At 37.3% G+C, this 25723-nt stretch overlaps 1 protein-coding gene across 9 annotated transcripts; it reads right to left on the bottom strand.

Moving 5' to 3' along the window:
- Window positions 1–25723, bottom strand: LOC104606419 (5'-3' exoribonuclease 4-like). Of its 9 annotated transcripts, none has more exons than XM_088890215.1 (23): window positions 25060–25723; window positions 24870–24972; window positions 24719–24795; window positions 24377–24565; window positions 24115–24234; window positions 23948–24010; window positions 23728–23835; window positions 21758–21922; window positions 21460–21537; window positions 20819–20896; window positions 20243–20365; window positions 19982–20047; window positions 19779–19874; window positions 19572–19642; window positions 11924–12052; window positions 11766–11842; window positions 11497–11537; window positions 3958–4032; window positions 3718–3875; window positions 2389–2493; window positions 2211–2283; window positions 1333–1415; window positions 1–1195 (listed from the first exon to the last, which is right to left on the bottom strand). In XM_088890215.1, exons 1-23 carry the CDS (start codon window positions 25261–25263, stop codon window positions 436–438), a joined length of 3042 nt encoding a protein of 1013 aa, XP_088746341.1. In that variant the 5' UTR covers window positions 25264–25723; the 3' UTR covers window positions 1–435. The 9 variants fall into 9 exon arrangements, with proteins under 9 accessions (XP_088746341.1, XP_010269900.1, XP_088746339.1 ...); XM_010271598.3 differs by having other exon boundaries at window positions 19779–19889; XM_088890213.1 differs by having other exon boundaries at window positions 19982–20053.

The following is a 25723-nucleotide window of genomic DNA, read 5'->3' on the forward strand; positions in this document are numbered from 1 at the left end:
TTAGTGTAATTGATATACATATTTTTCTGAAATTTATTTGAGTTTTCCTAACATATCAATACATATCCAAAAGAGTAACACAGTACAATCTCTTAGAATTGCCACCTTGATAGAAACAGAGGAGACCAAAACCCTGACCCTGCCGGATGGCTTGTCAACAATGCTCAATGATTAAAATCACCGGTCAGAGACGGAGAGAACTCGTTATAAATTATAATAAATTCCAAGTAATAAAAAATGCGATCCACCTGCCCTACCAAAATTGGGTTTTACTGCGCTTCACTCTATTTCTCGATAGTGAAGCTTTGCTGGTCGCAATCATCGGCCACCTGTTTTCTTTTCCCATCTCTGCTTCAGTTTGTAGCCAGTGAGATGCAGAAGCCTTTCAGTTATGCAGCCATTACCAACTTGTTTCTTCATACTATTCCTTTTCCGCTAGTCATCTGTCATGTCATGGGCCACCTGATCAAAACCATCGCTCAATTGTTTCCTCTTCTTCCGCTTCCTTTTCAGATTCTGGCTGCCGGTGGTACTGCTTGCTTCACCATCATTTATCACTTTCTCACAAACTGTCTCCTTTGAGTTCAATTGATATCCGGGGCCATTTCCCATGACATGGTCCACCTGATAACAGCCATCTTCTACGAGACCATTTTTCCTATTTTTCTTATTCTCAGACTGGATGCCAATGATATGACTTACTTTATCATCACGGATTTCCTCACCAATTGTCACTGTTGAGTTTGGCTTACATGCAGAACTCTTGATAATGACTTGGGCAACCTGCTCACAACCATTGTCCACCTGTTTCCTTTGTTGATTTTCACTGTCAGTCATGCAACTTAGTTTTCCGTCTTTGATCTCTTCATCACAATCTCTTTCCGAGTTTGACGGATACACAGAGCCATCTGCCATGATGCCTACCAGATCAAAACCATTGTCCACTTGTTTCTTTTCTCCACGTTTTCTCTTTCGAATTTTGTTGCCAGTAATGCAACTTGAACTTTGTATACCACCATCGATCTCCTCACAAATTGCTTCTTTTGAGTTCGACAGATGGAAGGAGCCATCTGCCATGACATGGCTAGGCCCCATGATTTTTTGCTGCTTTTCAGTATGATGGTCTAATACGAACTCACGATCAAATTTTACTTGACCAGAGTCTGAGTTGGAACTGAGAATGGTGCACCTGGACCTGGTTGCGTGAAAAAACATATTAACAAGCATAAGAGGAAAAAAATTAAGGGAGCAAAACCGAAACAGGTGCCCTGGATACAGGAAGATCATGCAAGTACTTTTTAAGTAAAAGGAGGTTTCATTAGAAGTTCTCACCTTTCAGAACAAATAGGTCCCTGTGTAACTGATTGCCCATGTAACAATACTGTTGCTGGTAGTTTACCCTGCTTCTTTATCAACTGTGCAATAAAACCACACAATAACCAAGAGAGTGCATATTGAATGAATTAGTAAGCTGATGAGGGTAAATCAGCATTTATTTATTTATTTATTTTTCATTTTTCTAGTCCAAGCATTTGAAAGCTCAAGCTCAGAGGGCTGCTGGCATTAGGGGTGTAAGTGAGCCGAGCATACTTGTGCGCTGTTCGGGCTCGGCTCGCTAAATACTCAACATGGCTTGCAGCAATTGAGTTCGAGCTTCACAGTAACTGGCTCGAGTGGCTTGTGAGCCTAATCGAGATCAAAATAAAATAATATATTTTTAATATATTTTGTAATTATAATATAAATAAACATTAATTTTTTATATTAACTTATTTAAAAAATAAATAAGTACATTTATAATTTATTTTTAAAATATATTTTTATTTATAATATTAATTTATTTATACTTTTTTTATTTTTAATATACCTGATATTGATTAATTTATAATTTATAATATTAATTTATTTATAATCGGCTCGAGTCGAGCTTGAGCTCGAGTAGTTCAATACTTGGCTCGACTCAACCCGATTACACCCCTAGCTGGGATAAAGCTGGATTGCTTTAGCAAGTGGTTCACTTTACAAATATCAGGCATTGAATCATTAAAACTTCGGTAAAAGAAAAAAAATTGTTGAAAGCTTATATTTAGCTAACTAAAGCTAACAATGATGCTAGAGGCTTGGTTAAGCCCGCCATTAACTTTACATATGTTCAAGCATTGAATCATTAAAACTGAAAGTAGAAGAAAAGAATTAATGACACTACACACCTTTGGAAACACAACTCCTTTTGGAGGCCTAGGGATGTGACAGTGAAAACGAGGGCATTTGTAGAAAACAGAACTGAAACAAAAAAAAAAAAAAACCCTCAACCACAAAAGAAAATAAGGTAATTTATAACTTGCATTTCAAGAAATAAAACTAGACAACTATGAATAGGAAACTTACATAATTTTATTATTTCTTATTTTCTCCATGTCTCCCATTGGTGAATCAATTTCTAGAAACCAAACAGGTTTATCAGAAATACACATGAACCCATTCATTCCACCACTGCATGCAATCCCCATATTGTTAGAAAAATAATAAATCATAGTCGGCACAGTTCAAAAAAATAGACACGAAGATGACCCCAACATCACTGAGGCAAAGCTGTATATTTTGTTTTTCTTTTTTTCCAGGGGGTGGTGGCAGGAGGGGGCCAGATCCAAGACAGCTTAAGTACTCTACAACTTCAAGTTATTTAGTTTTTGAACATTCAGATAAAATATGTAATGGTGAATTCATAACAAATCAAATAATTAAATGTAAATAGAAGAAACATATACATATGGGTTAAGGTTGACCAATGACAATGTACAGTAACAGTAATAACAAATCTAGGGGTGAGCAAATAGGTAGGGTCTGCCTGGAACCAAATGGAACCGACCTCGAATTGGCCTTGAACCGACACTACCCAATATGTTACAGGGTAAGGTCTGGTTCCAAACTCTTGATTTGGAATGAGTACAATAAGTAATGTAAAAGGTAATCTTTACAAAATTTAAATATAAGTTATAAGTTTTGAACCATATAACAATAATGGATAATATACACATTAAATTACTCAATTTAATCAATAAAGATGATATACTTTTTAAACTATATATTATATTTATTGAAAAAAAAGTTGTTAAATAACATGCTTCCTTTTTTAAAGGGGGGAAGAGTAAAGAAAGAACAGATTCCACGGGCAGATCCTGGAACCAACCCCGGAACCACCAAGGCCAGAACCAACCCTGGAACCCGACCTTCACAGGGTAGGTTCCGGTTGCAAAAACCTGGAACTGACCCCTACAGGGTAGGTGCCAGGTTCTGCCATGGAAACAAACCAAACCGGCCCATGCTCGGCCCTTGTAAGAACAAATCTCTAGACTAATATGAAAATATATCATGCCACAACTTGGGATACCAGTGGGTCAGGATAAATGATAAAAGAATATTAATCTGACCTTATTGGATCTAAGGTAAGATTGACCTTAATCAGATGTAAGATTGGGTTTGGGTTGATTAACCAATGACGAACATGATCTGTTACCCCAATGGGATTGAAACATTTGTGAAAAAAGCCTTGTTGAGTATAGATAGATGCATTTGGGGGATGGAGAGGTTTGGTATAGAGTGGGGTGGGTTGGATTTAGGTTGAATCAAATTCATATGGAATCCCAAGTTCCCGACCCGTTTACATCCTTAATGACAACACTTGGATTTTATTTTGCATTGTTTTGATTTACAAACCTCAATACTGGATCAATTTTCTGTTTGACTTTAGCTTTAGACACCTTTGGATGATCTTTCTTTTTCCAATAGAAAGAGAAGATCTTCACAGATAAAGGATGTACAGTGTGAACAAAGAGTACATCCAAACCTATATTGTTTCTTTGTTTTTCTTCATCCTACAACAAGAATTGAAGGCAGTTAAGGAGTGTTCCAAAAAAAAAAAAAAAGTCAAACAACCATAAAGTACTCAAACATTACCGTTAAGGTGTGTTCCACCTTTGCAATCTCCGCAAGAAGGCGAGATTCCTTGATGAATGGTAGTTTACAAATAGTCTGTCAAAACAAGAAAATAGTTGTAAGAGTCGAGAAGGCGATCTATGTAAAACTAGGCAGATACATTAGATGAGCATGGAGAACTAAAAAGCAGCCAATTGTAGTCATATATATTGTAAAGCTAGTGTGAAGCTACAGCTTAAAATGCTTTGTGGCTGAAATCTCTTCTTCATATTTGAGAGTAGATTTTTTAGGGGCCTATAGTCTATACAATCATATGGTGCTAATCAAACAACAACTTACATGGCACAAAATCCAGTTTACCATGATCAGAATGGTAAGCCTAAGTTCAATTATTTACGTGGCACATAGTCCAGTACCATGATCAACATTGAACTTGCTAAGCCTAAGTTCAATTATTTACTTGCAAGGTTTGGCATCCTTAATATCTACACTCAGGCGCTCAGCCTGCATGGTTTTGAAAGGCTTACACCTTGAGGAGAGGCTCTCAGATTTTGCCTCAAGGCTTAAGCCTCGTATCTTTGGAATTAGCTTATGCCTTTGTCAGAAAGAGGTGCAAGCCTCATGTTTCAAGGTGACGATCGTGCGAGGCATAGAAAACCATTTTGAACATCTCACATGTGAATCTCTTTTCCTCTTTTCTCTCTTCCTCCATTCATTCTTTCTTCTTCCTATATTCATTTGCTTATGGAGATTTATTAGTTAATCTACAGTCAAGTCAAGTATTCCTTCGTCAAAAAAATATAGTCAAGTATTCATCCAAAAAGTCGTCTCTAATGCAATGTTGGCGATATTTGGTGAAATTTACACAAAATATCCCCAATTTTCTAGGTAACAATACAAAAATATTCAGGAATCTGTTTTTCCTATTTTTTTATATTTTGACAATATATTTAAGGTTTTAAATTTTACAAGCCTTTCGATATTTCATTAAAATCATCATAATTTTTTAAAAATACTTTCCTAAAAGATTTGATATGATTCACTTACCAAGTCACTATAATTCAAAAGAAAAAGGACAATGCATATAATTACAAGGGATTATTATCAATTTAATCAAAACACAATAACCTAAAAGCAAGGTTCATAATTTCGATACCGTACGCCCCATATCGAGCATATCGTATTGTATCGGGGGCTTAACGATATGCCCCTACAGGGATTATATCGGGGTGTGACCTGGTTCAGGGGGTAGACCAGCCTTAGACCGACCGCTGTATCGATATTTTGAACCTTGCCTAATAGACAAAAGTCAAATTGGCAACTAAGCGACATATTTGATTTAGTGAATATGGCTAAAAGACTGAAGGAGAGAGACAAAGAGAAAACATTCTCTTTGAAAGATTCCTTGAAGATTTATAAACTAATTCCATGTTTTTAGAAAAAAAATCATGAGTTTCTAGATTTTCCCAATATCTTAGTGAAATTAACGACCATCTCTATAATTTTTCCATATGCATGGAAAAATGCCCACCAATAATGAAATGTGAACCGTGCACTTACTGATTGATGATAGAGAATGCTCCAATGTTCTCTACCTCAGGGACTTAACATGCTTCTCATTTGGTATCTCGTAGAAGCAATTTAAATCTAATAAAGCTTAATTTTGAAAGCAGCAGCATCAGTAATCCAGGAAGCATTTTGTAGCTAGCAAAGACACTAAATTTTAGAGATTTCACAGGAAAAGAAGAAATTTGATAAATTTTATTAATTGTTTTTTTTTATCCGTAATCAAATGTATTTCGTTTCATTATGAGATAAGAGAATACAGATTCAGATCAAAATTAGACAAAAGAAAAGCACAGTTTTTTCCAATTTACAAGGTTATCCCAAGTCTGCCCAGAATAGTTGATCCCCCTATGTACCCCCCCCCTGCCTTGCCAAAGTGTTGGCCATCCCATTTGCTGTTCTCTTGACCCATTTGAACCTTGCATCAAGATCCTTAGCTAAGCACTTTATTTCTCTTATTAGATGTCTGAACTCTGAACTTCCACAACCTGGATTATCGTCATCCATCCAGGAAATTACTATTTTCTTTGATAAATAAGGAAATTACTAATTTTGAACCACCTATTTTTATATTCTTAAAACCCCGCTGTTTTTCTAGTTTCAGGCCTTGAAATAAGTTATCACTTTCCCTGCTTCACCCCTGAACACTCCTATTTCTGACAGCCCAGGATTTCCTAGAGAGCTTCCATCAAAATTGAGCTTTAGTCTGTTTGGTTGAAGAGGCTTCCAGTGCAAGACTACTCCGTCTTTCACAGCTGCTGAATTTGCCACTTCATACCAGGCTTTAATAATATCATCTACTCCCATCAATTTGGAAGCTTCCAAGGAATTTACCCAGATTGCTGTTTTGATCTTTATGCTTTCAATAATGTCCTCCATGCTCCTTGCCTCGTCTTTAAACAATCTTTATTTTTTTTCCTCCCATGGTGACCATGTTGCTGTCCTTGCTGTCTTCCATAGCAATCTTCCTCTCTTTTTTTCTTGCCTGAAGAAAGCTGGGTTGAAAAGTGTCACACAGGCCTGTGGAGGGTCCCACCTGCAACCAAACAGAGAAGAGATGCACGACCAAACAGAATTTGCAAAAGAGCAGGATAGTAGTAAGTGGTGAGTAGTTTCACCATTTGCCTTAACATAAAATCCACATATGGGGGGATAGGCATTTGTTTGGCCTTCTTCTTTGGAGCATATCACAGGTATTTATCTTCCCCAGGTAGACTTCACAACAGAAGGCTTGGGCTTTTGGGGGAATAGGCTTACTCCATATTCTCCTCCATGAAAGAAAAATCTTTCATGATTTTCTCTAGCTTCCATGCTACTTTGGTTGGGATTCAAAATGTGGAGAGGAAATAAATTGGAAGATTTGCAAGGGTCGATTTAATCAAAGTAATCCTTCCTCCCCCCCAAAGAGATATAGTTTCTCTTCTAGACTGCAAGCTTCTTTGTAAACTTCTACAAGACTGGCTTCAAAAAAAAGAAAAAATAGATTTTGGGTTTCCACCCAAGGGTAAACCTAAGTAGGTTAACAGCCAAGAGTCTAGTTGACACCCAAGCAATCAGCTAAAGCTTCTACCTCTTCCTCTTGTGTATTTACCCCTACCAGATAACTCTTCCCCAAGTTTATTCTCAATCTGGAGCTAGACTCAAAAGCAGAGATGATTTCTTTCAGATTTCTCCACAAATCCCCACTTCCTCACAAAAGATGATAATATCATTTTGCAAAAAGGATGTGTGTCACATCTACTTCTTGCCTCCCTACTCTCCAACCCCTTATAACATTATTTTCATCTGCCTTTGAGATCATTCTACTTAGCACATCAGCTACCAACATGAAGAGCAAGGGAGAAAGAGGGTCACCTTGCCTCAATCCCCTCTTTGCTTGTAAAGAAATCTCTTGATACACCGCTGATTAAGATAGATATGTGGCATGAGCTTATGCAACCTTTTATCAACTTTTTTCCAAAACCCAACTTTTCCATAATCTCCAAAAGGAACTCCCAATTAATTGGTCTGTAATCCTTTGCTAACATTTTGTAAAAGCGTCCCACCAAACTAATTGGTCTGTAATCCTTTGGGTGTAAAGCTTCTTTCTTCTTGGGATTATTGCAATAAAAGTGGCATTTGTACCTTGATTTACTTTTCCTTCGAACCAAAATTCGTTAAAAACATCCAATAAGTCAGCGTTGATTAAATCCTAGCATTTTTGGTAGAAAACAATGTTTTTTTTTGATAAATGATTAAAATTTTATTCAATAAAATCAATAGGATATTACAATACAGCCTTCCCAAAGGAGGGGCATGAGCTGGTAAGGCTGTATTGTAATATCCTATTGATTTTATTGAATAAAATTTTAATCATTTATCAAAAAAAAAACATTGTTTTCTACCAAAAATGCTAGGATTTAATCAACGCTGACTTATTGGATGTTTTTAACGAATTTTGGTTTGAAGGAAAAGTAAATCAAGGTACAAATGCCACTTTTATTGCAATAATCCCAAGAAGAAAGAAGCTTTACACCCAAAGGATTACAGACCAATTAGTTTGGTGGGACGCTTTTACAAAATGTTAGCAAAGGAGGGGCATGAGCTGGTACCTCTCCACAATAGCAACAATGTACTACCTCAGACTAGTAACAAAAATTTACAAAGCTGCCCAAAATAACTGTTCCCTTTATACCCCTTGTTTAGCTAACCCATCCGCTATGGTGTAAGCTGTTCTACCCACCCACTGAAAAATAGCATTCATGTTCCTTGAGAACCATTTAGCTTTCCTCATAATACCCCTGTAGCACCAGATCACTGAATCTGGATATTTTAGCCAACCCACAACAACTTTGGAGTCTCCTTCAATAATCAAATTCTGAACTCCTAACTGATCCGCAACCTGAATGCCTTGTACTGCCGCTAGGAGCTCAGCTCTGATAGAGTCTCCTATACCCACAGAGCCTGAGAACAAAACTAAAATGTTACTATCTTTATCTCTCAGCACCCCACCAATCCCTGAAGGCCCTGGATTTCCTTGGCTGCTACCATCAAAACTCAGCTTTGTCCAGTCTTCTGAAGGGAGTACCCACACATCTAGTACCCTGTTCTTTCTGTTACTGCTACTAGCCACAGCCCTCCAGTTCCTCGCATTTCTTTCTTCCCAAATTGTCCACAGAGCAGCAGCTCTAATGGTTCTCCACATTGTTTAAACAGTTTTTGTGGGCCACACAAAGAAGGAAGGATCAAAGATCTGATATATGGCTGTAGTCATAATCCATCTGCAACCAAACAAAGCAAAGATCCAAACCCAAATAGCATCAGAAAAGGGGCAAGTTAAAAGTAAGTGAGAGCAATCCTCACCATTAGCCCTGCAAAGTACACACCAATTAGGAGACAAACACATAGAAGGCCTTCTCTTCTGCAGTAGATCTGAAGTGTTGAATTTCCTATAGAAAACCTCCCAGCAGAACATAGTAATTTTAGGAGGTACAGGTTTAGACCAAATTTCCTTAGCTGGGAACCCCACTTGTCCCGAGGGAGAGCAAAGGAACTTGAAAAAGGAAGCAAATGTGAAGTAACCTTTTGGGTTTGGACACCAAAGTCTCACATAAGATAGTTCATGATCCCTCAAACCCCTACGAAACCCAAAGTCCCGACTCAAAGAAGATAGAGTATTAGATGATGGGAGAAAATGAGAAATTGTTTTACCCTTGTAGCAAGAAATGGAATAGCGAGAAGGGAAACTGTCCTTAAGGGCAGAATTGCCCACCCAGATGTCTTCCCAAAACAAAACAGAAGTACCAGAATCGACATCATACCTGATACAGTTGAGGAAAGGAGGAAGAATACTCTGAATTGCTTTCCAAGGAGTTGCCACAGTGGCTTGACGCGATACACCAGCATCCCATCCATTGCCCAAACTGCCATGTATGCTAGCTATCACCTCATGCCAAAGTCCCTCCTGTTCTAGGGGCCATCTCCACAATCATTTTCCTAGGAGTGCTTTATTCTTCAAAACTAAATTCCCCAGTCCCAATCCACCTTCCTCTTTCCTCCTACACACTATTCCCCAATTTATTATGTGGTCCTTTTTTTCCTCCCCTGGCTCCCATAGAAAATTTCTCTAGTTTCTTGGCTTCCCTGACCGGAATCCTAAACACAGAGGAATAATAAATCGTTAGATTTGCTAAGGAAGCTCTCAATAAGGTAACTCTACCCCCTGAAGAAATATAGTTCCTTTTCCACGAGGCTAACCTTTTCCCAAACTTTTCTAAAACCGGGGCCCAAAATGTGCTCTCTTTAGGGTTGGCTCCAAGAGGAAGACCTAAATACTGTAAAGGCCAATAGGAAATACGACAACCTAAAGACTCAGCCACTGACTCGAGGGTCCTCTCATCCAGATTCACTCCCACCACACAATTCTTTTCCAAATTTATTTTCAGATTTGATACTCTCTCAAAGCACTCTATCAAAGACTTGAGATTACTTATTGTTCCCCTATCACCCCCTTCACAAAAGATTATTAGGTCAGCAAACTGTAAATGAGTCACCCTAATCCCATTCCTTCCTATCCTCCAGCCTCTCACTACACATTCCCTGTCTGCCTTCAAGATCAAGCTACTAAAGACATCTGCAACTAGGGTAAAAAGAAAAGGGGAAAGGGGGTCACCTTGCCTTAAACCTCTAAGAGCTGGGAAAAATCCTTGACTACCCCATTAACCAAGACCGAAAAATGGCAAGAACTTATGCATCTCTTTATCCAGTTACACCATCTGACTCCAAACCCACAACACCCTAGGATTTCTAGTAAGAAGCTCCAATCCACTAGATCATAAGCCTTTTCTAAGTCCAGCTTACAAACAAACCCATGCTTTCCAGACTTTCTCATATCCTCCACACATTCATTCGCTATTGAATCTGATCTGTTATTTCTCCCTTGCACGAAAGCTCCCTGTGCTTGACTAATGATGGAAGGTAGCACTACTTTAATCCTCAAGGATAACACTTTAGCCAGGATTTTGTAAATGCTAGTCACCAAACTAATCGGCCTAAAATCTTTAGGGTTTTTTGCTTCTTTTCTCTTAGGGATTAGAGCTATTAAAGTGGCATTAACTCCAGGGCTTACTTTGCTATTAACTTCAAATTCCTAAAACACAGCACAAAGGTCTTCTCTTACCACATTCTAACAATCTTGATAGAAAGCCATGGTGAAGCCATCTGGTTCAAGGGCTTTGGATCTATCCGTTGAAATCACTACATGCCTAATGTTGTTAAAATCTTACGATTCACGATTTGAATCATGAACCCCATGGGTCTTGATTTGAATCTTATGTCTGAATCATTTTATGCAAAAATGTTACGATTTTTGTTTGAATCCTACAATTTGATTCGTACATCTTATGATTTATATGATTCATGTGATTCATTGTGATTCAAATCAATTCAATTAAGAATTAGTTCTCTACTTTGTCATTTTGTTTTGTTTATGTTTAGTTTTGTCAAGGGTGACTTGTTTTAAAGACCTTACTAGAAATTGATTTATTCACATTATTTAAGACTATATATTAAGTTTGTTTTCTGTCATGTGTTGGATAAAGAGCCATTATATGTGGGCTATTTGACTTTCAAGTCAAACTCCATTATATCATCTTAGACTTCTATTGTATTAGGTACATATATGCTAGAAATGACTTAAAAAACTCTTTTCCATATATGTTTAGTCTTTTCACATACTAAAAATAACTTCTATTGTGTTGAGTACATATATTTAATTTTTGACAAGTTTGTAAAAAATAGAAACAATCCTATGATTTACGATACGGTTACGATTTACGATATGATTTTGACAAGTATGACATGAAGGTCTTGATTTTCATAGGGGATCTCATAATTTCATCAGCAAACATAAAGATGCCAGTTTTCAGGATGTTTCACAAAATGCCATACAAGAAAACATATTTGATGATAAAGTTGACCTATGTAATATAAAACTAAAACAGAACAAACCATTACCTGCCACTCATAACGTTTTCCATTCAAATCAATCTCAAAATCTGCCATTCAAGCTCAATGTTAGCTTCTACAATGAGTAATCACAAAAAATGATATTATCAACACAGGACTGGCATGGAGACTTTAAAGCACAAAAGGGCAAAACACAGAACCCTCTTGCCCCTCGTTGCTTTAAGGCATCATGCCTCAGAGTCCATATAATACCACCATTGCTCTTATCAATACTTGCAATATTTAATGTAAAGCAGAAATAGACAGGTATATCCTACCAGTTGGATAAAAATCTATAATAGGTGACGATGGGTCTGTCATCAATTTCCTGTAAAATATAGGGAGTGCATGTGCACTACACATATACAAATTGGATCACACACAGAGTTGTTAAATAAAAATAAAAGAATAAAAAAAGATGAACCAAATTGTCAACCTTGCAGCCGGCAATACACCCATTAATTGATCAAATGGCTTAAATGGTTCCCCTAGTGTGAAGTGGATATTCAATTGATCAAGTGCGTAAAAGTCTGAAGCAAATGGAGCATAATGATAAGGATAAAACCTGCAAAATTACAAATTAAATGATTGGAATAAAATGCAATGGAATCAAGGACAAAACAAGTACAATAATAAAGCATTTGAATTCCAACCCACACTCAAAAGAAATGTATTGAATACAATGCAATCAAAATCAGGGACAATATAATTATGTACGTCAAAATGAAGAATCTAGAAAGGAATACATAATTGACATTCCCTCCACTGGTCAAGATTTGCAACACATGAAAGCCATATTTGTAAACTTTTACGATCTTTTTGATAAATATTAAAACTTTACATTTTACAGTATGATTCATTATCCCAAGGGTTCCCATTCCTAGCCATACTTTTTTTATGAAATTAACAGCAATGTCTAATAATGATCATAAAAAATGACTTGACCTGCCCTAACAGACAGCAGGCACGTTACAAAGAAACAGCACAAAACTGACCATACTTAATAAATAAATAAAAATCATAAACTTTCAGCACAACCCTGAACCTTGCATCTCCCAATGCCACCACTGCCTAGCAACACCTGCCCTGGCTAAACTTTCAGCTAGGAAATTAACGGATTTGGGAATTTGCCTGCATGAGTCGTTTAGACCAGTGTTTTAAAAGGCGTGGGAGGTGTACGCCTGGAGGCACTCCAGGCGAGGCGCTCCCAAAACGCCCTGAGGCGTATGCCAGAGGCGCTGACACCTCTGAGGCGTACGCCTCAGGTGCAAGAGGTGTACACCTCTTGTGCTTTTTCCATGAGGCATGCTAGAGGCGTATGCCTCATGCACGTCTGATATAAAAAGACAGAAAAAAAAACAAAAAAAGGAAAGGAAAAGAAAGGGAAGGGAAAGAAAAAGAGAGAGAAGAAAAAAAGAGAAAAGGAAAGAAAAGGAAAGGAAAGAGAAGGGAAGAAAAGATAAGGAGAAAGAAAGTCTCCGCTTCGACAAGACCCCCCCTTTCAACTAATGTTATGCATTTTTATTCTTCTTAATATAAAAGATTTTTATTAAAAATAAAGAAAAAATGAGATCCCCCCTTCCTCTTCATCCACCTCCTAACCCCCTCCTCTTAAGAAGGCGTAAGCCTCCTTGTGTTCGGGAGGCTTACGCCTCTTGCATTCTGAACTACGCCTCACACCTCTAGGTAGTGGAACGCCTTGCGTCACACCTCCACGTTTTAAAACATTGGTTTAGACATCTACCCTTAATGAGGTTTCCCTAACCAATGGTCTGACACTCAAAGGAGGGTCCTACGGTCCTAACCTGATTTGATCCTTTCCGTGGAAAACGATACAATTATCATGTCCACATTACAATTTGATTCATGAATATTATGGTTTATATGATTCACATTATGCAAATTCTATTCTTTTGAGAAGCAAGTAACAGAATACATCAATAACAAGAGTGTAAACAAGAGGATGTACAAGAACAAAACTTGTCATAAGACTCACACTTATTGTGAAACATCGGTTTTGGGTAAGAAACAGAGAAAGGATGACTCTAATCTCATACAAGTAATGAACAACCTGACAGAATATCCTTCTGTGACTAAGACCCAGAAGGATGGGAGGAGAAGACAGAAGGGGAAGAGGTAATTGACGGGGAGGAAAGAATTAGAAATGTACTCATCAATTTCAATAAAAATCCCTGTAGGGGTGGACAAGGAGACCAAAGCTGGGTGGGCTGAAATTTAGAAGTTTATCTCAAGCAGTGTTTTAAAAGGCGTGGGAGGCGTACGCCTGGAGGCGTGGCATCCCCAAAATGCCCTGAGGTGTATGCCAGAGGTGTTGATACCTCTAAGGTGTGTGCCTCATATGCTTTTTTAATGAGGCATACTAGAGGCGTATGCCTCATGTGCCTTATGCACATCTCATATAAAAAGACAAAAAAAGGAAAAAAATAGAAAGAAAAGGAAAAGAAGAAAAGGGAAAGAAAAAGAAAGAAAGAGAAGAAAAACGGGAAGGGAAGACAAGAAAAGAAAAGATAAGTGGAAGTTAAGTGGGACAGGGGCAAAGCCCCCTTGGCAGGGGGGCTACACCCCCCAGCCCCCCTATTCAATGCAGCCCAATTTCGACAGGACCCCCCCCCCCCTTTTCAACTAGTGCTATGCATCTTCATTCTTCTTAATATAAAAGGTTTTATTAAAAATATAGAAAAATGAAACCCTCCTTCCTTTTCTTCTGCCTCACACCTCTAGGTAGTGGAATGCCTCGTGACGACTCCACATTTTAAAACATTGATCTCAAGAAGATGTCGGTCAACTAAAGGCAGTTTTCTATGAAGAAGAAATTCTTAGTGTGACCAAAGAAAGAGGTGGTAGGTTTAAAAGATTAAATTTCATCTTTTCTATGGAGATGGATTTCTATTGAAAGTTTTCCATGATTTCCACTTTCTTAACTCTGATTCCTAAGAAGAAAGACATGGTAGGTTTAAAAGACTTCAGACCAACAAGTCCAATCGGCAGTGTGAATAAAGTTAATGCAAATGTATTGCCAAAGAGGATGAAAAGAGTGATGGTGAAGGCAGACACAGATCATTGGTGGATAGACCTGGCAATTGGGTTGGGTAGGTCGGGTTTGGGTTGGGTCAAGACACTTTGGGTTGAATTTCAGGTTGGGTTGTCAAATGCTAGACCCTAACCCTAAATGTTCGGGTTAGGGTTAACCCATGGGTCAATTCAGGTCATCCCAAAAATAACTGAAATTTTAAAAAATAAAGAGAACATACATGAAAAATGCCAAAATTAAAGAAATTAACCTTAAAATTCGAAAAATAAAATAAAAAAAAACTTGAACATTTAACAATTCAAGGAGTAAACAATAAAGAGTAAAGACTAGATAGTAAAAATTAAAGTGGAAACTTCTAACAATTCATAAATAGTCCCAATTAGACCTGACAATCGGGTCAGCGGGTTGACCCAACCCAACCTAGTTTTTTCCGGGTTGGGTCTAGTCGGGTTATTCTCAAATTCGGGTAGCGAAATATGAGACCCTAACCCTGTTTTTTCAGGTTGGGTTGGGTCGGGTTCGCAGGTTGGGTCAACTTTTTGCCAGGTCTGTTGATGGCATTTCAATAGCAAATAAGTTAATTGATTCAAGGCAAAGAAGTGGGGAAGAGAAAACTTTTGACCATGGAAACTGGGATTTCCTAGACTACATGCTCATTAGGTTTAACTTTGGTAGGAAGTAGAGGTACTGGATGAACATCTGCAATACCACAGCAAGCTTCTCAGTCTTGATTAATGGCAGATCAGCAGGAAAGTTTCACAGTTCCAGGGGCCCTCAGCACAATGGTGTCTTGAGTGGTTGAGGGAGGTGCCCTAGAGGGTTCCAAGGAGGGAGATGGTGTGGAAATAGCTCTACTACCATATGTGGATGAAACAATCTTCTTTGCTAATGCTTCCCATAAACATATGGAGATAATTAGAATAATTTTTACTTGGTTTGAACCCGTCTCCAGCCTAAAAGTTAACCTACATAAAAGCAAAATAATGATGATGGATGATGGATCCAACATAGGAACTGGCAAAAGTATTAAAGTAGTAGGATGCAAAGTTAGGAAATTGTTGGCTAAATATTTAGGGATGCCACTTAGAGATAGATGTACTTCCAAAACGATTTGGGAGCCAGTGGTGGAAAGAATTGAGAGGAAGTTAGCTTCTTGGAAGCTAAGATATTTGCCAAAGGGTGGAAAATTAACTTTGATCAAAAGAATGTTTTATTTTATTCCTATGTTTGTGCAATGTGGAGAAGCATTCAGAAATCAGAAAGATATTTCAAGAAAGAAACTAAACCAGTTGTAGGAGATGGGACAAGAATCAGGTTCTGGCAAGATACATTTTGTGGCAATAGTCACCTCTCAAAGACAAATTTGCTCAGTTTCGAAGCTTTCCTCCCAGGAACAAGAGGTAGGAGAATGGTGCTCCACTTTCACAAGGAATTTAAATGACTGGGAAATAGAACAATGGGTAGAATTGATGCAAATCTTGAGCTTATTCAAGGTGGACAGATCAAGTGACAAATGGGTTTGGGCATGGGAGAAGTCTGGCTCCTTCACAGTGAAGTCTTTTTACAATAGACTGTTTTGAAGAGGGAGAGTTTTCAGTGAACAGGGTTTGGAATTTGGAAGCTCCTCCCAAAGCCCCCTTCTTTACATGGATAGCATCATGGGGAAGTGCTTAACAACTGAAACTCTGGGGAAGAGAGGAATGATGGTGGAGCCTAGTAGATGTGCAATCATAGTGTTCAAGGCACCAAGGTGAGGCTAGGTGACGGGGGTGCCTTGTCACCTAGTTGCCTAGGCAATGGATTATTTTAAGTAAAAAATATAGATCCTAGGGTACTTCCCTAGGTACCATAACCGTATTTCCTTAATAATTATTCATAATTGCCATAAGAATAGTATAGAGTTCATTCGTGCTACAGTATAGAAAATCAACATATTCTGAAAGAAAATTCAAATATATATAGGGGCTGAACCCTTATTGGTTCAGGTTTTGAAGTCTTTGAGGGTTCAATACAGCATTTAGCAATGTTTGTGTTGATTAGACCCTAACAAATAAGAAAATAATAAAGACATTAGTATATACAAACACAAAATGAATATTTTAGTTTAATAATCTCTATTTTATAATTATAATCTCAAGAAATAAAGAAAAAAAAAGTATTTTATAATAGAAAGTGCAAAACTGCTTGGTGATTAGGCAAGGCAAGACTCCAAGGGCGCCTTGCCACCTAGCATCACCTTGACAACTGTGTAATGTGTTGTGAAGATTCAGAAGGAGTGGAACATATATTCATACATTGCAAAAATGCAAGCGAGTTGTGGCTGAAGTCATTGGGGTTGTTTGGGGTGCAGTTCTGCTTCCCAAAAGAGCTGATGGAGTAACTATGGTGCTGGTATCTAGCCGGTCTGTCAATCTGGACGGGGAGTTATTCCACCAGCTGTGCTGTGATCAATCTGGACGGAGAGAAACAAGATAACTTGTGAAGACGTACAACACAGTAGACTCCTGTTGATTATTCAAGTGGGGTGATTTGTAAAATAGACTTGGATAGGGGTGTTAATGGACCGGTTTTGGGTTTCACACCGTCAAAATCAAAATCAATTTGGACAGATTGGACAAACCAATAACACATATTGAATTGGACAGACCAGACTTAATGGTCCAAGTATTTACTGCATTGGATTGGACCTGGTCAATCCATAATGGATTTATATTGGATTGGATCAGGTTGAACCAATATTCAGTCCATTGATAAAAGATAAGAATGCAGGTGTCAATGGACCAGGTTTCACTTGCAACCAATCTAAATTAAAACCAGTTTGAACAGATTGGGCGGTCCCAAGATTGAATTGGACTGGTCCAAAATGGTCCAGAGCATTCATCGTATTGGATTGGAACTAGTCCATCTGTAATGGACTCATATTGGACCAGATTGGATTGGACCAAATTCGGTCCAATTGACACCCCTAGACTTGGAGAAAGCTTATGACTGGGTTAGCTGGAATTGTCTTTGGAAGTTTATGGAGCTTAAGAGGTTTGGGGAAACATGGATTAGTTGGATGAAAGGTTGTATTTGTTCAGGCTCGTTCTCTATCCATATAAATGGGACCCCTGTTGATTATTTCAAGGCTTCTAGAGAATTGAGGCTTGGATGTCCACTATCCCCCCTGTTATTTACCCTGATAGCAGAAATTCTGGATGCCTTATTGAAAAAGCAGGTGATCTGGAGCTCTAAAAAAGGCTTCTCAGTGGGACATGAGAAAATTTAGATCTCTCACCTCCAATATGCAGATGATACTATCTTCTCCATTGAAGCAAAGGATTATTTGTCCAACCACAAGAGAATTTTGAGATGTGTGAGTTTTTTGAGACATAATTAGTAACCATTGAAAATTGATGGAGAAAAACTAAAATGTGTATATATAATTATATATATATATATCTTAATTTGTAGAAAATAAATATACTTTGTGTTAATATATATTAATTTATAAATGTTAATAAGCAATATTAGCATTTATTGACAGTCATCCATTAAGAGGAGAAAAGTTACTTAAGAATCAAAATGTGTATTATTATGATAAGCAATTAGGATATGGAGTTGTGGTCAAATTGTGATCATTATAAGTTAACAACTAGGGTTCGAATCATATTATCCTCTTATTTGTGATTTTAAATGGGCTACTTTAGTGGCATGCCAAATTCAAATCCAAATTTGAATATTGTCTTAAATGTAGCCTTAAATGTTGCATTTCATTCAAATTTCAAAATTGAGTGTTGCCTTTAATAGCATTTAAGACTTGATTAAAAGTGATTTTGTAAGACAATTAAGAGTGGTTTAATTGAGAGAGAGGGAGGGAAATAAAATTTGAATTTTAGAGCCAATACAGTCTGATACGAACGAAAAGGAATGAAATTGGCCATTTCTACACGTTTATACATCGTGAAATTCTAAACCTTGCATTTTTTGTATAATAAGGACATAATAGTCCTTTTATCTTTTAATATAAAAATCAACCTAACTCTAACAATAGCAGCCCATCTAAATGACAATGTTTTAAAACACGGAGGCATGACACGAGGCATTCCACTACCTAGAGGCATGGGGCGTAGTTCAGAACGCAAGAGGCGTAAGCTTCCTGAACACAAGGAGGTGTAAGCCTCCTTAAGAGGAGGAGGGTTAGGAGGAGGAAAGGGAGGAGGATGAAGAGGAAGGGGGGATCTCATTTTTTCTTTATTTTTAATAAAAAACTTTTATATTAAGAAGAATAAAGATGCATAGCATTAGTTGAAAGGGGGGTCTTGTCGACCGATATATTGTATTTCTTTAATTCATGTGAAAGTTCATGTTGGTGGGTCTCAACACCAACATATGTCGAGCGACATTTCCAAAATTTTGCAACATTTTAAACCTTGGCTCCTTCCACACCACTTGCTTTCCTTTCAAACTTGCCTCCCACACAAAGTTCTCCAGCTACTTGATCACCTCTAAACCGACAAACAGAAATGTTACCTTCTTTGCTTCTCAAATCTTCAAGCTTGGATGCCTCTCAATTTTCAACTCCTTGAACAGAAACAGTATTGCCCTTGCCTTGAACTTCCTCAATAAAGTCTTCCTCCATCTCTTTCATATAATACTAGTACACTAGACATATACAACTGCATCCAAGCTTGTCAATGAACAAGTTCTCATATATTTTTCTTTTTACTATTCATCACTATTTTATTTCATTTCACTGATAAGTTTTATTTTATTTTATTTTATCTTAGCATTAGCCACCATTCAGTCTATGTTCCCCTCCCTCAATACCTGCTTATTTCCACAGCTGTAACTAGAGTTACTAGACTGGTAAACCATAATCCCTACTTTCCTAAATGAATCATCATATTTCTCATAACAAGAATATAAGGAAACCCACATTAAACATCCATTACGATAACTATGACAAAGCAAAATCAAAACTTGCAAGAGGAGAAATCTGTGGCATATGAAAAATAAACATTAAAAATAAAGAAAAAAATTATTCTCACACCATTGCCAAGAGCATATTCCCTCATAGTAATAGTGCATGACCCAGCAAATCCCTTCAATATACTTGAAGACCTGACAATATAATTTAAAAATTGTAAGCTTTACTATTGATTATTAAAAAATTGAAAACATGGCAAACCCATATTTAAGGAAAGAATTCATAAAAACAACAGAATAAAAAGAAAAAATTCAAATTGATAATTATTACCGTGTCACTTCGAATTTGCACATAGTCATCTTTAGTCTTTGCTTCAAATTTCTCGGCATAGTACCTTTCTTTGCAACCTACTTCTTCTAAGTTAACCTCTTCTAAGTTAATCTGTTGAAGCTAGGGTTGAGTCCCGCATAGGATTGCAAATAGTGATCTACATGCTTTTAAAGTAGATAAAACATAAATCTGAAATTTGAGACCTCAATTAATGTATTTGCAGCATCCGATGCATTGTTGTTGGTGATCTGGATCTCTTTTGAAACAGGCTGTAGCTTCATTTGAACATTTTTTTGGAGAGGTGCATCAATAGAACATTATCAGTACAAGTATTTTCAGTGCTTGATAGATTTCTATAAAATGAATATGCTACCAATTACAACAAAAAAAATATGCCACCAATTATATTAATACATGGGTATGTAATGGCTCATTTTATGAGACTCAAAAAGTTTAAGCCACACCTTAGGCAATAACCAGGAATACTGAGAAGACACTTTTTGCTTAAATTTAAGCCATTTATCAGGCTTACGACGTTGTTTCCTCTTTGACTTTGCCAACTCCAGAAAGCGGGCCATCTGAGCTTTCTGCACCAGAACAACATTGAGATTGTTGCAGTGGTATATTAGTAGCAAGCCAGATAAAATATAGCATCTGCTGAACAAAATTCAAAATTTCAATACATATCAGGCTGTAGCGGCCGATATGTATCATATCAGCAGCTTCCGGATACATCCCTACAGGGGGTGTTTTGGGGTCTGACCTGGTTCAGGGGCTAGAAGGGCCTTAAATCAACCCCTCTGAACCAGTTGGAGAAGATACAGGCCGATATGCCCCTACCGATATTTTGAACCTTGCTTCTGAAGCATTATTTACTAACCTACTTAATAAAGTCACACTCACTGAAAGGAAAATGGTTGGAGAACAAACACAGATATTCTGGAAGGGCACTAAGACATTTCTATTTTCATAAGCACAGTCTTGAAAGACTAGGATACCCCAATGAGTTGAATGAGAACCATAAAGTTAGAAATTAGAACCTTGATACGTTTGCTGAAAATGGCACTCTCATGGGATCCAACAGCTTGTATGAAGTGTTCCACACGTTTCAAATTTACCTACAGTAAAGAACAAGAAACAAACCACGTCAGAAAATGATAAACAGAAAACTTAAAACCAATGTTACCAGGACAAGGAAAGGATGTGGCCAGAAACTGTGTGTAGGATATAAAATTTACACTAAAAATTCAAGTATCCAACATAATATGGCACCCTTTTACAGGTACCCAGGCATCCTAGATTATAACACCAAATAAAATCCAATACAAAATAAAGAATAAAATGGAATATTCGATATTATATATAATAAACACAAAAAGTAAAGTATACATACACATCTGAATACCACCATAACATATTGAATTTTTCTTCCTCCATGGATCAACTTGTGGTACTAAATTACTAATAAACAATTTTTTTAGCAAATGGCTTAACATTTTACTGGTTATACATTAAACCTTAAAAGGAGAGCATCAAATGGAGAAAATTAGGAAGATATTAACAGAGAAGTGTATTTTTAATCATTGAACAGAATAACAACAAAATTAGGCATTGCAACTTAGCACCATAAACATCTAACACAATGAACCACTAAATGGCCAGAGGCCACATTATTACATACCTCAAAAGAATTTGTTAGGTAGCCTCCCATTCGTTCAAATTCTTCTTTATAAACAGCCATAAGTAGTTCTATTGCCCCCTATCACGAAGATAGTAACTATAAAGACATTTTTCGCAAGAAACACAGCTATACCACATACAAGGACCACTTTCAATGAATTGGAAAAATAGGCATATAAAAGTAAGAATGGTGTAAACCAATCTATCCGTCTCAGAGGTACACAGTTTCCTAGCATAGGTGAAAATCATTCAGATGACCAACTTAATCAGTAAAGCATAAGCATCTTAATTGCACAGACCTTAGAGATTTCTAAGCCTGGAAGTTGTGGTAAAAAATCGTTTCCAACAAATAAAGAGATCAAAACAAAATCATCAATCAAACGTTCCAAGTCAGCCTGAATGGTTCCATTTGGTATTCTCATTTCACTCGCTATACAGCTCTTAAGAACCCAAATGTTGAGGAACTGTAATAAAAAAAAAAAATAAAGAGAATTAAAATGTGAGCAGACATTAGAAAATGTGTAAACTCAACTAAGACAATGGAAAGAGCCCACAAAAAAATATATTCATAATCAATGTCTTCCATAAAATATAGAAAGTAAACACAATGTATCGATGTGCATCTATCAATACAATGTGATATAGACTGATATACACCTGTATCGATTTGATACATACAACTCACGGAATATGCTTCTATTCACAAAGTATCCTACGCCACCATTGACCAATACCAATACAATATCCCTCGTATCGGACATATCATATCAATATTTAAAACCTTGTTGGCAACCACATGCAGATATGAATAACTTTTTTTTGTAAAAGGTAATGAAACTTTATTCAAATCAAAACTCAAATACAGACTGAAATCAGACCCAAGAAGGCAGTCTGAAAGCAGCCGGGGTTACAACCTCCACCAGGAACAAGACTGAAACAAATAAGACAAGCTTAGTTTTCTGAACTTCACAGAAGTGGAAATCCAATAAATCAGCTTACCCACATGCAGATATGAATAACAACACCAATGAGCTGAACCTTCACAGGTTAGAAGTAGGAGAACTCACTCACCAAATCATGGTGGCATTAAGCAAGAGTCCACCTTTGAAGGCCTATAAAAGGCAATTAATGAATTGCAATAAAGAGGGCAATGGAGGAGTGGGAGAAGAAGAAAGAAAGGGAAGCACCGAAGGAGGAATACTGTTATTGATTAAGAGAAGATGATTTTCAGGTATGGGGCAAGGACTAAGAGGATTACCACTAATGCTGACTGATAGTGACCGACAGCCAGTTCATTTATAGATGTTACTTGAACTTTTTCAACTGTGTTTTAATATTTGTCTCCTATCTTCCATGTAATTGCTATTAGATTTACAGTTAAGTGGTACACATGAATATGGTTGAGATTTAATTGTGTGATAGGTGATATGTAGGGCACATGTGGCAAACTTGTCATTTGGATATTGTCAATAGTCAGAAGTGGGAATGTCATTTGACATTTTTTTTCAATATCAATATCATATTTCTTATTAATTGTTTGGCCAATTGGCACCAAAAATCAATGCCACATGGCATCATAGACAATTGCAACATGGCATTTGATACATCAATATATTCAGTGACACATGTGTGTAGGAAGACCAATTGCGTATGCAACAGTCAATAATTCTTAACATAGATTTTGGCATGTGAAATATAGGGTATTACACGTGTATAACATGTTTTTTTGATAAATTACGTGTGTATAACATGTTGCATCCAAATGCTACATTTTACTTTTACTTTGAAAAGCATGTTTTGAATGCCTGCTTTGCCAAATGTGTTTCACAGAAGAAAACAGATAATAAAACGATAGAAACCTGTTTTGCGCTTTCAAAAGCACAAAGTAAAAGTCTACCCCAGCACCAAGACCAACAACACCTTAGTTTCCCTCTCTCTAGAAAACAAGATATTTGTTTTTCTCAGCTCTTATGTTAAAAAGACTTTTTAATAGAAAAATGGTGATGTATACCTCAACCATTAACATTAATTGTCTACAATGTATTACTTCTGTTGTCAATGTGTATATTTATGCATAATTCAATCTATTGTTCATGAATATGATTTTACCTTCATATAAAGTACAAATTATTACAAAGATTAAAAAGAAGAAAGAAATAAAGAAAAAGCACCAACCAAGAATTGCAGTTTCACGATATCAACATTTTAGTTTAACACTTATGGCAAAGGAAAAGGAAAATTTAAAAATAGAAAAAGAAGAAGCACCAACCTCAAACCTTGAAGTTTTATTCTTGTCCTGCACTCTGCCTCTTTTTCGTATTTTCTTTCTCCTATCTGTCACACTTTTATTACCTTTCACGTGAGGCTTGCGTACAACCTGCACAATAATTGAAATAAGCTACCTAGTTCTTCCACTTGTTTCTAATAATTGAAGATAAACTAATAGAATTCAAAAAGGAGACTGTTCTAAAATCTCCACACGAGCAAACCTCTCTGAGAATTGAAAAGTGTACTTCATGAGTAGCCAGTGCAAGCATGATTAAGTCAGCATCCTAAAACAATGAGTGCAAATGCATAATCGCATATTATTAGACAAAGAGAACTAGGCAATAAAATTGTTTATAAAACTATACACCACAAGGGGAAAGATACTTACCAAACCATACAAACAATGTCTTGTGTTTGGGTTAAACCCCGGAAGGTTTCTTTGCAAACGTATGTAAGACATAATCTTGTGCTCTCCCTCCCCAGGCACACTTGCATCAGACAGAATGACCTTAAAAATCCAATTGCATTCTCATTCAAACCAAAAGGTACTCACAATCCTTGACAATACACACATAAACAGGCAGAAAGTAGGGGGGAAGAAGAAGTAGCAATTAGCAAGAGATAGTTGCACCAGGGATCTTCAGGTTTACCTTGATACTACGCCATCCAGGATCCGAGTTCATTCTCAAATGTATGTAGTATCGAAGAGCTGAAGAAAGTGAAGCCATGAATTCAGTTCCAGGTGTGATTACATTTGAATCCATTTTGTTGTTTTCCTCCAGACCAGATGAAGTTCCCAAATCTGATCCAACATCTTTCAGCTCATCCATCCTGGCAGCCTAATATTAACCATTGCGGGTTTGAAAATGTGCTTGGTAGAGAGAGTCAAACAGTGCTGGTAGCATTACTAGAAAAATAAGCAAATTAAAACTAATTATGATAGCACTACTATTTTTCTATTACCAAACTAATATGGAAGCCAGTAAACTCACTTTCTCTGCCGCATCTTTAGCAGCTCTGAATCTCCTCGAACGCTGATGATTCATCTTTGCTCGCGGTGCAACGCCATCTGTACGTGGTCAGTACGAACAATATCAAAATACATAATCTCATAATGGTTTTAGAAATCCTTATCGCACTCACCAATTGCAAGGTAGAGAAGTTTCCGTGGTCGAATTAATGAGAAAATGCGATCAATATACTTAAAAATAGCCTTAAAAACCTCTTCATACGTTTTGGGAGAAGGCTGGATACAAATTACACGAAAAAATAAAATCAATTCTCATATGCAAAAACAATACAGTAAATAAAAATGAAATTATTCAGGAGGTACCTGATCTTCTGGGTGGAAACAAGGATGAATAACTCCATTCATATCAATATACAGATTGTCAAACTCAATGCCATTCGGATTCGGTATGCTAGTATCGACAGGAATTGTAACTCCATCAATGGTGACAGGGAATTCTTCACGCACTTTTTGTTTAACATCTGAGTATTTTCGGACCAGCCATCCATAGAAACCAGGAATCCCCATTTTAGCTGTGCATGTACTTCAGGGTTCAGAGCTTGGAAGACATGGAATAGTATGAGATCTCAGTGGTGCTTGTGATCGACCTTCGAGCTCCGTGGGACTTGTGGTTTAGAGTTTTGGAGTGGAAGCTTGGGCTCGTGGTGCAGGGTATCAGCAACGGATGGACCGGCAAGGCAGCAGGCATTTAGGGTTTACGGATGTAGTTTAAATATGACGCGCCTTTAGATAGTTTATTGGCAACGTTATCGCGTCGGGTCGAGAGTGCGATTAGAGACCCGAATTTCAGAATCGTCCCTTCCTACGGTGATGACCCATACGAGATAACGAGAAATCCTGAGTTTGATCTCCTCCCGACAAAAGTTCCCAACCAGTCCGGATCTACAAAGCCAACAATTGCTGATTACATTCATCCAGCCGCGCATCGAAAATATCGATGATGTGCACGGTCTTTGGTTCCGTCGGC

The sequence above is a fragment of the Nelumbo nucifera genome, chromosome 6 (genome assembly GCF_055504915.1).
Source record: "Nelumbo nucifera cultivar China Antique chromosome 6, China Antique-T2T, whole genome shotgun sequence".
In the NCBI taxonomy this organism is placed as follows: Eukaryota; Viridiplantae; Streptophyta; class Magnoliopsida; order Proteales; family Nelumbonaceae; genus Nelumbo; species Nelumbo nucifera.